This window comes from Cynocephalus volans, chromosome 15, assembly GCF_027409185.1.
Source record: "Cynocephalus volans isolate mCynVol1 chromosome 15, mCynVol1.pri, whole genome shotgun sequence".
Lineage (NCBI taxonomy): Eukaryota > Metazoa > Chordata > Mammalia > Dermoptera > Cynocephalidae > Cynocephalus > Cynocephalus volans.
In genome coordinates, this window is record NC_084474.1 from 73,852,877 (window position 1) to 73,864,802 (window position 11,926).

At 31.9% G+C, this 11,926-nt stretch overlaps 1 protein-coding gene across 2 annotated transcripts in view; it reads right to left on the reverse strand.

Annotated features, from left to right (window-relative positions):
* Positions 1–11,926, reverse strand: part of TAF2 (TATA-box binding protein associated factor 2) — a 97,165-nt gene that overhangs the window by 50,961 nt on the left and 34,278 nt on the right. For both annotated transcript variants that reach the window (XM_063079325.1, XM_063079324.1), the window contains exons 7-14: positions 10,749–10,933; positions 9,640–9,753; positions 8,392–8,491; positions 6,564–6,649; positions 3,279–3,414; positions 1,981–2,135; positions 1,181–1,295; positions 720–829 (exon numbers count right to left, since the gene is read on the reverse strand). In XM_063079325.1, coding sequence (XP_062935395.1) covers positions 720–829; positions 1,181–1,295; positions 1,981–2,135; positions 3,279–3,414; positions 6,564–6,649; positions 8,392–8,491; positions 9,640–9,753; positions 10,749–10,933 — 1,001 coding nt within the window. The remainder of the gene's footprint in view (positions 1–719; positions 830–1,180; positions 1,296–1,980; positions 2,136–3,278; positions 3,415–6,563; positions 6,650–8,391; positions 8,492–9,639; positions 9,754–10,748; positions 10,934–11,926) is intronic.

Sequence of the window (11,926 nt, forward strand, 5' to 3'; positions counted from 1 at the left end):
AAATCAACAGACATTCTCATCTAAGATGAACTAAACCTAGCCACGAATATAAGACTTCTGTTCCTGAAATGATGATATTACTACACATTCCTCCGGCAAAACAGAAATGTTTTCATCTTTCACTGTTCAGAGGACATGCTAATTGCTGTTAAATAAGTGGTAAAAGAAAATTATAGAAAAGGTGAACTTTTGAACAGTTTTTAAGTAAAGTGGCAATTTGCCATTGAAAAACATAAACTATGTTCTGTAGGGGCATAGTTTTATATATAACAAGGAAAAAGAAACATAGTAAACAAGATGAAGGGGGTTTTCATAATATATTAGCTCCTTCTCTATAATCATCATTTTTTCAATATTTCCTATAGATATTAATCTTACTAGACTAATAAAAATGAAATTTAGTTATCTGCCTTGAATTTTTCCTGATTCCAAAAACCCAAACTTTCATTCTAACTCTCCTACACCCCCATCCCACAAAATAAGGACTCTCAACCCTAAATTTTAAAAATTAATTATTTAATTCTAAAGATAAAAATGTCATCAAGAACAGAAAGCAAACAGAGAATGTTTGGTAATGCTAACTTGAGGTAAAATTTAAAAGATACGAGATAATATATTCTCCATCTAAAAAATTAGGTCGACAACAGGATTTTTATTTTGGCATTTTAATCTGTGTGATTTGTTTAACCTTCAGTTTATAGTTATGATTCAATGCCTACCTTCTGCTTTTGGAATGGCAGGGTATATCATGTTTAAGGCTGTTCTCTTCAATTTGCAATGTATGATTGAAGGATCCGTCTAACTCCTGCACTGTCACTTTAAGTGGTCCCTTAAAAAAAATACATTGTTTAAAGACAGTGCTAGAAAAATACAAATACATATGCTTATGTGTATAGATAAATATATATATCAAGATATAAAGTAAGATTATACAAAATGTGTATCTAGAAACACAGAAAGGCAACTGTGCCAAAGAAGAGGGAAATTGGGAGAATCTGAGTCTCCTGAAATCTCCATCTGTACCTTCTCTTCCCTTCACTGACACTTGGTGTTTTCTTAATTTATTCTCCGCAAACAATATCTCATTATGAATTTTAACCAGTCATGCCATCTCTAACCCCTCCTATACTGAAACTAGGGAGACAGCAGTGCAAAAGGCCATTTTGAAAAAAACACTTACCACATATTTCTGAGTTCCAGGAGATGTATAATCTTGTTTTATTTCTAATTCCAAGACATTTCGTTTTCTATTAAATGCAAAACTTCCATAAAATTTTACCACTCCACTCTGGTCTCTGAAGAATTGTAAAGGAAATTTTACTCACTGAAATGAATATGTACTAAATAAAATACGTGGTTCATTATGACATCAATAATTTTCAAGTGCATTCCCACCCATTAAAAGCTTGGGAGCATTCTTCATTGTAAACCAGGTGGCCAAGTATTCAAAACTGTCACAAAAACTGTTTCCCCAGATTTAAACAAAATTTCTGAAACACTGAGAAATTTGTGTTTTGAAAGAAGCAAAACCACTCTACTGGATTATTAATATGAGTGTTTTGAAATGAAAAACAAAATTGCAAAGTTCCAAGGTACCACTCAAGTTGTGCCAACCTCTAACCCACATAAAAGTCACAAGACCATTGTATTTTGCAAGTAATCCAACAGGTCTGTCTGGTGGATTATTTACCACCCCCCACCCCACCATCAAACTTATTTCTTTGCTCACATACTAAAAAGTACTTCAAAATATGCTAAATTTTACAAATATAAATATATATATATATGCATGTGTATATCGCAATGGCTAGTAGGTACCTCAGAGGAAATGATTCACAGTTCATGGTTATTTCTATTAATTAGAAATATCAACAGTCCATACTCCTTTTGGCCCCCCCAAATCTCTCTTTTGCCATCTTCCCCTTACACACATACCTTATTCCCTTCCCCACTTTGCTGAACTGCTATTGAAAAGGATACACCCACTGTTTTATTAAAGGTTGGATGTCTTTGCCAGACACATTTGAAATGGATTTCAAAAACCCAGATGTGGAAACCAACATCTGACTCCACATATGTGATTGGAACTTCTGAGATGAAGCAGTGCTAGCCAGACTTAGCAGTTTATTGAAAACCTATAAGGATGAAAATGTCATTTAGTAAGTTAACATAACATATTGTTTTCAATTATGTACTATACCCACTTTGCACTATAATTTTATGATAGTCAGTTATATATATGTGTGAGTGTGTGTGTGTGTGTGTGTGTGTGTTTTATTTTTGGCAACTGGCTGGTAAGGGGAATCTGAACCCCTGACCTTGGTATTATCAGCACCACACTCTGATCAGCCAGCCCAACACTTAATTATAGAAGAAAATTACTTCACAACTTATTACATAGATTCTGCTAGTTAAAGACCACTAACAATAGAAACATGCAAAGATTTTAACAGCCAGAACATAAAACCATTCTTCATGGAAGCATGATTGAATGTTAATAATGTACTAGACAAAGAATGTTGTGTTTATTAAGAATTTTAAAAACAATATATAATACTTATAATTTATTGTGCTGCGTTTTACATAAAAACTAAAAATTAAGAAGTTAAGAATACTCATTAGAATTTATACCACTTCAAAAAGTTGAGTGGCTCTTTATGGACCATATCTTATTTAATACTTCTGTTCTTCATTTTAAAGGCAAGATGAAGGACAGAAGAGTTAAAGAAACTCAACTTTAGGATAAACTTAAAATGCTTTTTAAAAGAGATTAAACAAGTTATTTTTCACCTACCTCTAAGAACGTCATCAATGAAAAAAACAGCTGAACATTTATAATACATCTGATTTCCACTATTTCAACTACTATATTGAAGCTACTTACATCAAAACTTGCTTAAAATATAAGGCAAAATTTAATAATAGTAAAAATAAACATCTTTTAGACTGGTTTGCTTTTTTCTATTGAAAACATTTCTAAATGGCATTTCATCCTTAATATTCTAAGTAATGTGGAACACAAAATCATACATAAACAGGTTTTACTCTCATTCCCACATTCTAATTTTATCTTCATAATAATTGTGTGCTATGTGGGTCAGGTATTGATACTCATTCTACATCTGAAGAAACGCAAATAAAAAGCACAAGTTATTTAGTAGGTAAATGAAACTATAAATCGAGGTGCACTGACTCCTATTCTACAGAATAGTATTCAAATTATACACTTGTAGATCTTTTTTTTTTACCATGGTTAAGTTCTTAACTTTAATACTTACTTGTAGCATGAATTCCATACTGATCCTATTTTCAATCAACCTCATCACAAGGTGAGCTTTACACTGAAACATAGTGTAGTATTCCCAGGAGAGTGTATGTGGATGTTTTATTGAAAAGTGTAGATGGGATGCTGGACTAAAAAAAATAAGCAGATTTACTTAATAAAACAAATTTGATATTAAATAAACAATTTCATGGCCATACCAAGACAACACATCAAAAGCCTCATGGGAATACCTAAGCAATTTCCGTGGTACTAAGAAACATCTAAATTAAACTTAACTGGAAGAAAATTGTAACGTTTAACTAAAGGACATAAAGGAAAACTTGAATAAATGGAAACACATGCCAAACTCCTACATGGGAAGATACGATACAATAAATATTTCAATTCTCTCCAAATCCATTAGTACAATCAATGCAATTCCAATCAATATCCCAACATTAAAACACACACAAAAATATATCCAAGATGGGTTATATATCTAAAACAAACAAAAACAATTATAAAAGTACTAAAAGAAAATAAAGGAAAAAAGTTCTCTCCATCATTTTGGAGTGGGAAAATTTTTTCTAAGGAAAAATACAAAATCCAGAGGACATAAAAGACCAGAATGACTGTGTAAAAATTAAAAATTATGACATGATGAAAAAGATCATCAATAAATGAAGAGAATGGTATGGTCTAGTAGAGAATATTTATGACATATATGAACATTTAAGCTGTTTAAAATTTTTCACTATTCCAAATAATGCTGTGGTGAATATCTTACAAACACCTAAAAGTAAAATTTCTATATAATCACATACCTAGAAGTAGAATTGCTGGATCTAAAAATTACCCATTCTGGAATTCTGATCGGTACCAACAAATTATCCTTCAAAAATGCTGTACCAAATTATATTCTCACCATGTATGAGTGCTGCTATGGTTTGAATGATGGTTTCCCCTCCAAAATTCATGTTGTAACTTAATCCTCAATGCAACAATATTAAAAGGTGTGGCCTCTAAGATATGATTAAGAATGGGATTAGGATTAGCACCCTTATAAAAGGGCTCAAGGTTGAAAGGAGTGATTTCTTGCCCTTCCATCCTTTTTGCCATGTAAAGACATTTTTCTTCTCTGAAGGATGTAGCAACAAGGTACCATCTTGGAAGCAGAGAGCAGCCCTCACCAGACATCAATTCTGCCAGCACCTCAATCTTGGACTTCCCAGCTTCCAGACCCGTGAGAAATAAATTTCTATTGTTTATAAATTACCTAGTCTGTAGTATTTTGTTATGGCAGCATAAACAAGCTAAGACAAGTGGTATTATATCTCCTTAAAAATGTGGCATATTAAAATTTAAAACATTTTATCAATCTAATATTTGAAAATTATTTTTATATTCACTTATTACTTCTAACCTTCCTTATGAGTTTTATGAGCTTAAAAGCTTTAGCAATGAACGGCAATATGGAAAAGGTTAAGTAAATTCCAAGGTACAATGCAATACTATGTAGTTCTTAAATGGAATAAACTAAATTTATGTATATAGTCACATAGAATGCTTGCTAAAATAAATCAATATGGTTAATTTTTTTTAAAGTACAAAGTAATATGCATATAATTGAATTACATTTTTTAAATATCATGTACACAAAAGCAACAAGAAGATCTAGAAGACAATATACCAAACTTATAATCATGGTTATCTCTGAGGAGAGGAACTGGTAGGGGTAAGGGGTGGTAAAAAAAAAAAAAAAGCTGAAAGGGATCTTTTTACTCCACACGCTTCTAAATTATTTTGAATTTCTTCAAAGAGCATATATTCATGTGCTGCTTTTATATGTACACTTTAAAAATTAAACAACAAAGACTAAGTAATGGGCAGAACCAAGGTAAAACTATTTAGTAAATATTTACACATATGCTGTAATTATATGCTGGGAAACTGCCATACAGAAAGCAGTCAGGAGAAGAAAGTAAAAGGAACTAACATTTATCGAGTGAGTACTTACTATGTATAAAGCTTTATTTCAAGTAATCCTTATAACCAACCTGGTTAAGATGGATCATCACTACCACTTTACACACAAAATACATACAAAGACACACATGTACATCTGGAAAAGTTATGCAATTTTCTTAGATCACAAAAAGTGGTAATAAAAATCCAAGTTTGTCTAACTCCAAATTTCTTTGCTTGCCCACTGACTTAATCTTGTCCTAGTGACCATGCTGCAACAAAGAAAAGGCTATTGCTTATGTAACTTTAAGTTCCTGAACCTTTGTTGTGCAGTCTGGCTAATTCTATGGGTCCATGTGAGAAATTATTATGCTACTAAAATACACAGGATTACAAAGGAAACCAAATACACTGAAATACAGTTATCAAAATATAAAAAAAACTATGATATACCAATGTATGGGATAGTTTATTAATACATTAAATAACAAGATCTAGCAACAGTCTACTGCAGTAATTTTGAGGTAGTGATGAATACAAAGGATATTTCAAGATATGTGCTAACAGTTATAATGTGACAAGAAAATATCCAATGATTTCTATTGTTGACAAAAATCACAGATACGCTAATACCACTCTAGTTTATTGCCTACATTCTTAACTGAAAGAAATGTAAAATTGCAGTTTATCGTTAGTGAAAATAGAGAAAAATTTTCCCATGCAATTCAATCTATAGTCCATTAGGGAATCCATAAATGCTAGAATAAATAAGAATCCCTGCCAGCACCGTGATATTCTTATAAGTAGCTGTCTCCTTTACAGCAACATACTAAAAAAAGAGATGAGAGAAAGAAAAAGAGAAAGGAGTGAGGGAAGATCAAAGGGAGGGAAAGTAAAGAAGAAAAAAAAGTAAATAAATGTCTAAAGAGGTGGCCATTCAGGTAAACAGATAAGGTAGGATGTCTTGATGCTGAAATTATCTACTCAGACTTAAAAAAAAAAGAAAAAAGAAAAAAAAATCGGTGGTACATAAGCAAAATACTTGTTTCCATTATTATAAAACTTTAATGAGAACAATATGATACAGTGGCATTAAGAAATCGACATGGAAAAGCAAAAAGCCTTATTCTTCTTTTTAAGTTTAAATCCATTGATAGCCATCACATGTAATAAAAACAGTAAAACAATAAAGGATTAATGAGACTATTATGAGTTTTGTGGTATCAATATTTTTGCATACTATTATTACTCCTTTGGCCCTGTGTGGGCCTCAACACACACACAGGTGGTTCCATAAAACATTTATAAAATCGTCCATGAACAACAAACATACTTATCCTTCTCTTTTCCTCCACCAAATATGGGATGTAGTAAAACTCCACCAGTTTTCAGTTCATATGCCACTATTTTGTCTAGCTCCTAAAAACAATATTAAAATAGGAGTCAGTGGAAATTTTTTTTATATCTCAAATTTTAGAATTGTGAATTCTTATTTCCTGGAATCAGAATGTAAATTTCTTAAAATAAGTGAAATGCATTTAGAGAATAGTTTAAGTTCTTATAAATAAAGCAGACTACACAGCTGGCTGAAGTGATAAGAGCCAAAAAGCCTTCTCAAGTTTGTGACTTCGAGGCTGGCCAGCAGCCTGGCGACTTTTCTTTATGGCTCTTCTCAATCTCTCTGGCCTGTCTTCCAAATATATTTCTTCCTTCTCTGGATTTTTGCCTCTGGGGATTTAGTCAAGTAAAAAGATAAATTATGTCAGGAATCCATCATTTTAAAACTTCTCCAGTCTTTTCTAATATGACATAAATCAAAGTAAAAAGAAAAAAGTTTAACTGAAAAAAAGACAACAATACAACTGTGCTGAAAACTCATGACTAGTTCAAATAATATAGATGCAGTATAGAAAAGTGGTAAAAAGCAGACTGAAATAGTTAAAAATCAGGTTTGAATCCTAGCTCTGCTACTTACTAGCTATGTACTTTGACCAAATAACTTAACCTCTCTGTGCCTCAGTTTTCTCATCTGTAAAATGGGGATAATAACAGAGTAGTTAGGAGAATTAAGATAGTTAATATTTAGGGCCGACCCAGTGGCTCACTCAGGAGAGTGCGGCGCTGGGAGCACAGCGGCACTCCCGCCGCAGGTTCAGATCCTATATAGGGCTGGCCAGTGTGCTCACTGGCTGAGCGCAGTGCGGGCGACACCAAGCCAAAGGTTGTGATCCCCTTACCGGTCACAAAAACGCAAAAAAAAAAAAAAGATAGTTAATATTTATAAGATGTTTATAATGGTTCCTGACAAATAAGTACCATGTTATATTACTTTTCTTTAATAGCTTCTGAAATGAAGAATGATTCTTCCAGTTCTGGATGTATGAATCCTTTAATCGTTCTAGATGCTTGAAATCTTTAACAATTAACTTTTTGGCTTACTTGAGTTTACCCTTGGATGATAAAAATATATATAATGAGAAAACAGAGAAGATGAAGGGGTCTATTTAATGAGGTTATTAAAGGCTGTGAGTTTTTTCACCTAAGAAACTAAGCATGATGTAATTAAAATTGTGTATGTATATGACTAGAACGGGCTGAGCAAAATAGAGTTAATTTTTTCTTTTTGGCTAAATCTTTAAATAATAGGAAAAAGATGTCACAATGACAGAGAATATAAACACATTCGAGGACTAACCAGCATATAGTAAGCAGCTGCTGTGTGCAAAACTCCACGCACATCACATATATAATGTCTCACAAACCCTGCCCATGAGGTAGACACTACTATTGCTCTCCCTACACAGATAAGACCTGGAAAGATTAACCAAACTCACAAAGCTAAACAAATTTAGGAAGCACAATAATAAATGACTACTACGACAAGCTGGGATATACCTAATGACAAACTCGATATTTAAGGGGTTTAAATATTTTCTTCTCTAGGAAAAAAAAGTCTGTAGGAGCCAACATTCACTGACAATGAAAACTAGATAAAATAGACCATTAGTTTTTCTCGGTGAAGCAATTACAATTTTGCTGGAAAAAAATGGTGGTATTTTTAAAGTATTTTATAATTACTAAAAATAAAGGACACGACTTGGAAATCAGGAGAACACTATATGTCTTATTGACTTATAAGTGGAAAATGGATCTGTTATTACCTCTTTAATCCAATGGCGGTACTCATTAACACCAAAAGTTTTTTTCATCCAAAGTCCATAAATATAGCCTGAAATTCCTTTCAACACCCATTCATCAGACCTAAGCAAAAAGTCAAAATATAAAGTTTTAATCACAAAAACTCTTCAGATGAAGTAAAAGAGAATAATAGAAGTGTAGCACAAACTTCCCTGCCTAGTTACAGAAAGTGAAAGTTATTAACAAGTTATTAGGTTTCCCAAGTTCCTTTGGCTGAGTTCTACTTGCGCATTCATTATGCCTTCTTCATATCTGGCTTTCTCTTCTTATTTAAGGATAATTTACCTACATATATGCTCTCACAGTGCTGCTTCTCTCCTGCCCAACTCTGTCCATACTGTCTGTCTCTAAGGAAATATCTACCCATAGCCAGGACTGTACTGCTCAATTCTAAAAGTCCACATTCTATTACTGCCAATCCTACCAATGGCATTCTAAAACCTAAAATTTTATTACCTAATTAATTTATTTCTTGGTTTCTCCAGAGGAACGATAACGACACTATTTACTCATTTACTCGTTCATATATTCATCCATTCCACCATCCAAACATTTTCCCTACCATGTTTCAGGTACTATTCTTTAATGAAACTATGTGTAATTTTAGGAAAATCACAAATCAAGAGGCCTTAACCTCTGCCCTTTTCCCCTCCAGCAAGCAAGCAAGAAAAACTAAAATTTACATACTATACATAGTATAGAATATCCACAACTATAAATTATAATCTTAAGGGAGTTTTGTGTATTTTTTCAAATTCATCTCAAGTTAATCAAAAAGAAAATAAAGTGTTCTGACCTCTTGTTTCTTTCAAGTAAATTGAGACAAAGCTAACCACTAGCAGGCAAATCCCTATATCATTATCACTACTGTAGAGGAGATTATTTTGCCTTAAACATTACCAGTTGCTTTGAACATTGACATTAGAATTCTAACTATAGTTTTCTATACATTCAAGTTCTTATATCCATAGTATTCATTCAGTTCTTTAAAAGACATTGTTTTATCAACATTTGTACCTTATTCTTATTGTAAATTGCAGAAGTAATTCATGGCCAAAAAGATAAAAGCTATACTCATTATTTCTCTTTAAACATACGTAAATTAAAATATCTACCTGTAATTAGGGCAAAGGTCAGCTTACACTGCAGGGAAAGAAAATAAAAATAAACTTTCCTAATTCTTTTTACTTGTGAACTTTGAAATTACTCACCAAGACATTCTGGATATGAAACATCCAAAAAACTGCTGGGCCAAGGACTGGGCTAAACACCTTCTAGTCAAAGGTGTCTCATCTATAATCATGGCACTGTGTAGAAGATTTGTGCTGAAATGTAAAAGGTGAGAAAGCTAATTATAACCAAGAAATAAACAATTATTCAGTCAAAATAAAATGATCACGTTTTTAAAATGATGGAATTTAAGTTAAATATAAAAGAGAAAAGCCAAAATATTCTCTCAGAGCTTTCAATTCTTTTCAAAGTTTAGCTGAAATTCATAATTATAGTAACTTTTGCTTAAAGCAAGAAGCACAATGTTTTCCCCACTGATTTCCATAAAAAATATAAATAACATTTTTGGAGAGTGAAGGGAGAAGCATCATTAATTAGAAACTGGTATGTTAATTAGAAACTGGTCCTCACATGAAGGCGTCTTCTAATTTCAAAAATCTTTTTCTAATAATAACTATTAACTTTTGGTTCTCTATTATTTACTTTCAAATCCCACTGGATCCTTCTAACAACACTCTGGAGAATGTAGGGGCAGTATTACTATACAGATCAGATGAGAAATTTATATTTTACAGATGAGAAAATTTAGGTTCAGTGAAGGGTAGAATGACTGATCTTGAGACATAAAACTTCTAACTTTGGAACTTTCCAAAGAAAAAAGGAAAGAAGGGAGAGAGGTAAGAAGGGTAAATAAAGAAAAAGTAATACTCTCTTTAAAAAAAAAAAAATTTCTGAAGATATCAATAAATTTTTAAATAGTGCCAGAAAAAAAGCTATACTAGTCATCCATACAATAATTTGTATGATTTTTTAGAAATTTATAAACAGAGAAGACACTAAAAGAAATATAAAAAATATTAATATCAGTTAATTCTGGATGAAGATAGAGTCTTGAGTTATTTTAAAATTTTCTTCTTCATGCTTTTCTACATTTTCAATTTTAAAAACTCTAGATATTCTGCAAAGACAACCACATCTACATTAAAAGACAAAAGTTCAAAAGTCACATCAAAATTGATCACAAAGTCAATAATTATTCTTCGTATTATTACCCTAATTTTAGGCATTTCAAATTTGAAGAGATACCAACCTAAAAATGCTCATGGAAGCATAAGCAGCCACTTCAACATATGCCTCATCAATGAATACAGTCTTAAAACAGGAATATGGATATCTACATGTAAGAATTTCTTCATAAAATTCAAAGACTTCATGAAGGTATGACGTAGTATGCTTAAGCAATGGAAGAAGTTGGGGTAAACAAAAATGAGTAACCTGAAAATGAAAAGCAGAAAAGAAGATCATCTAACTGAAAAAGCTAACTTTAATATTTTAAATTTCCCAAATATCTCAATTATAAATAAATGCTCCTATAAATCCTTTTTTTAAATAAATTTCATGATGTTGAAAGAAAATGTGAACTTAAAGTGATTACTTTTACTGATCATATTCACAAAATATTCATGGTACTTAAAAATTAAATTCATGATGAATTATAAGTCTATGAAGTTCTTAGACCTATTAAAAATATAACTTTGATTCCAAATAAAAGTTTCTTCTGATATGCCTAATAACAAGAAAGATCTAAATTTCCCAGGCTTATTGCAAATCTACTTTTTATTCATAAATATCTAACCTAGTGAATACTGCACATGTTACACTACTATCTTAGTAATTAATAGTTAATCATACTGTTTGCATATAAAGAACTAAGTTCTTCTCTAATATATTGACTACATAATTGAAAGCTGCAGGGAAGCTTACTGACAGAAGATAAGAAATGCCAGCAATAGAAATAGTAATTCTGGCTTTCTTATTAGGTTACATCATACCTTGGTCACACAAATATCATACATATTATGATTCTGCGTCAAATGAATGGCATCAAAAACAACACAGATCACTCTGACTAGAACGACCTGGTGAGGTTTCACACAGGAGACTGAATCTCAGGTAATCTTTTTGAGTTGGACAAAAGATTGATAGGTAAGGATGGAAAAAGAGGACATCCCAAACAGAATTAAAGACAGGAAGAAATAAGGTATCATCAGAGAAATATAGGTAAATTATTTTGAATATAACAAAGATTAGGGTCAAATTCTAGAAGATATTGAAAGCCATGCTAAAGAGCTGATTACTGCAGACCTGTGGAGGCAAGTTTTTAACGTATGATCAAAATTATTCTTCTGTTAGCATTATAAAAGAATAGATTAAAGGCTACCATAACAGTAGCCATAGCATCTATATGTTATTAATGGTCAGGACCCA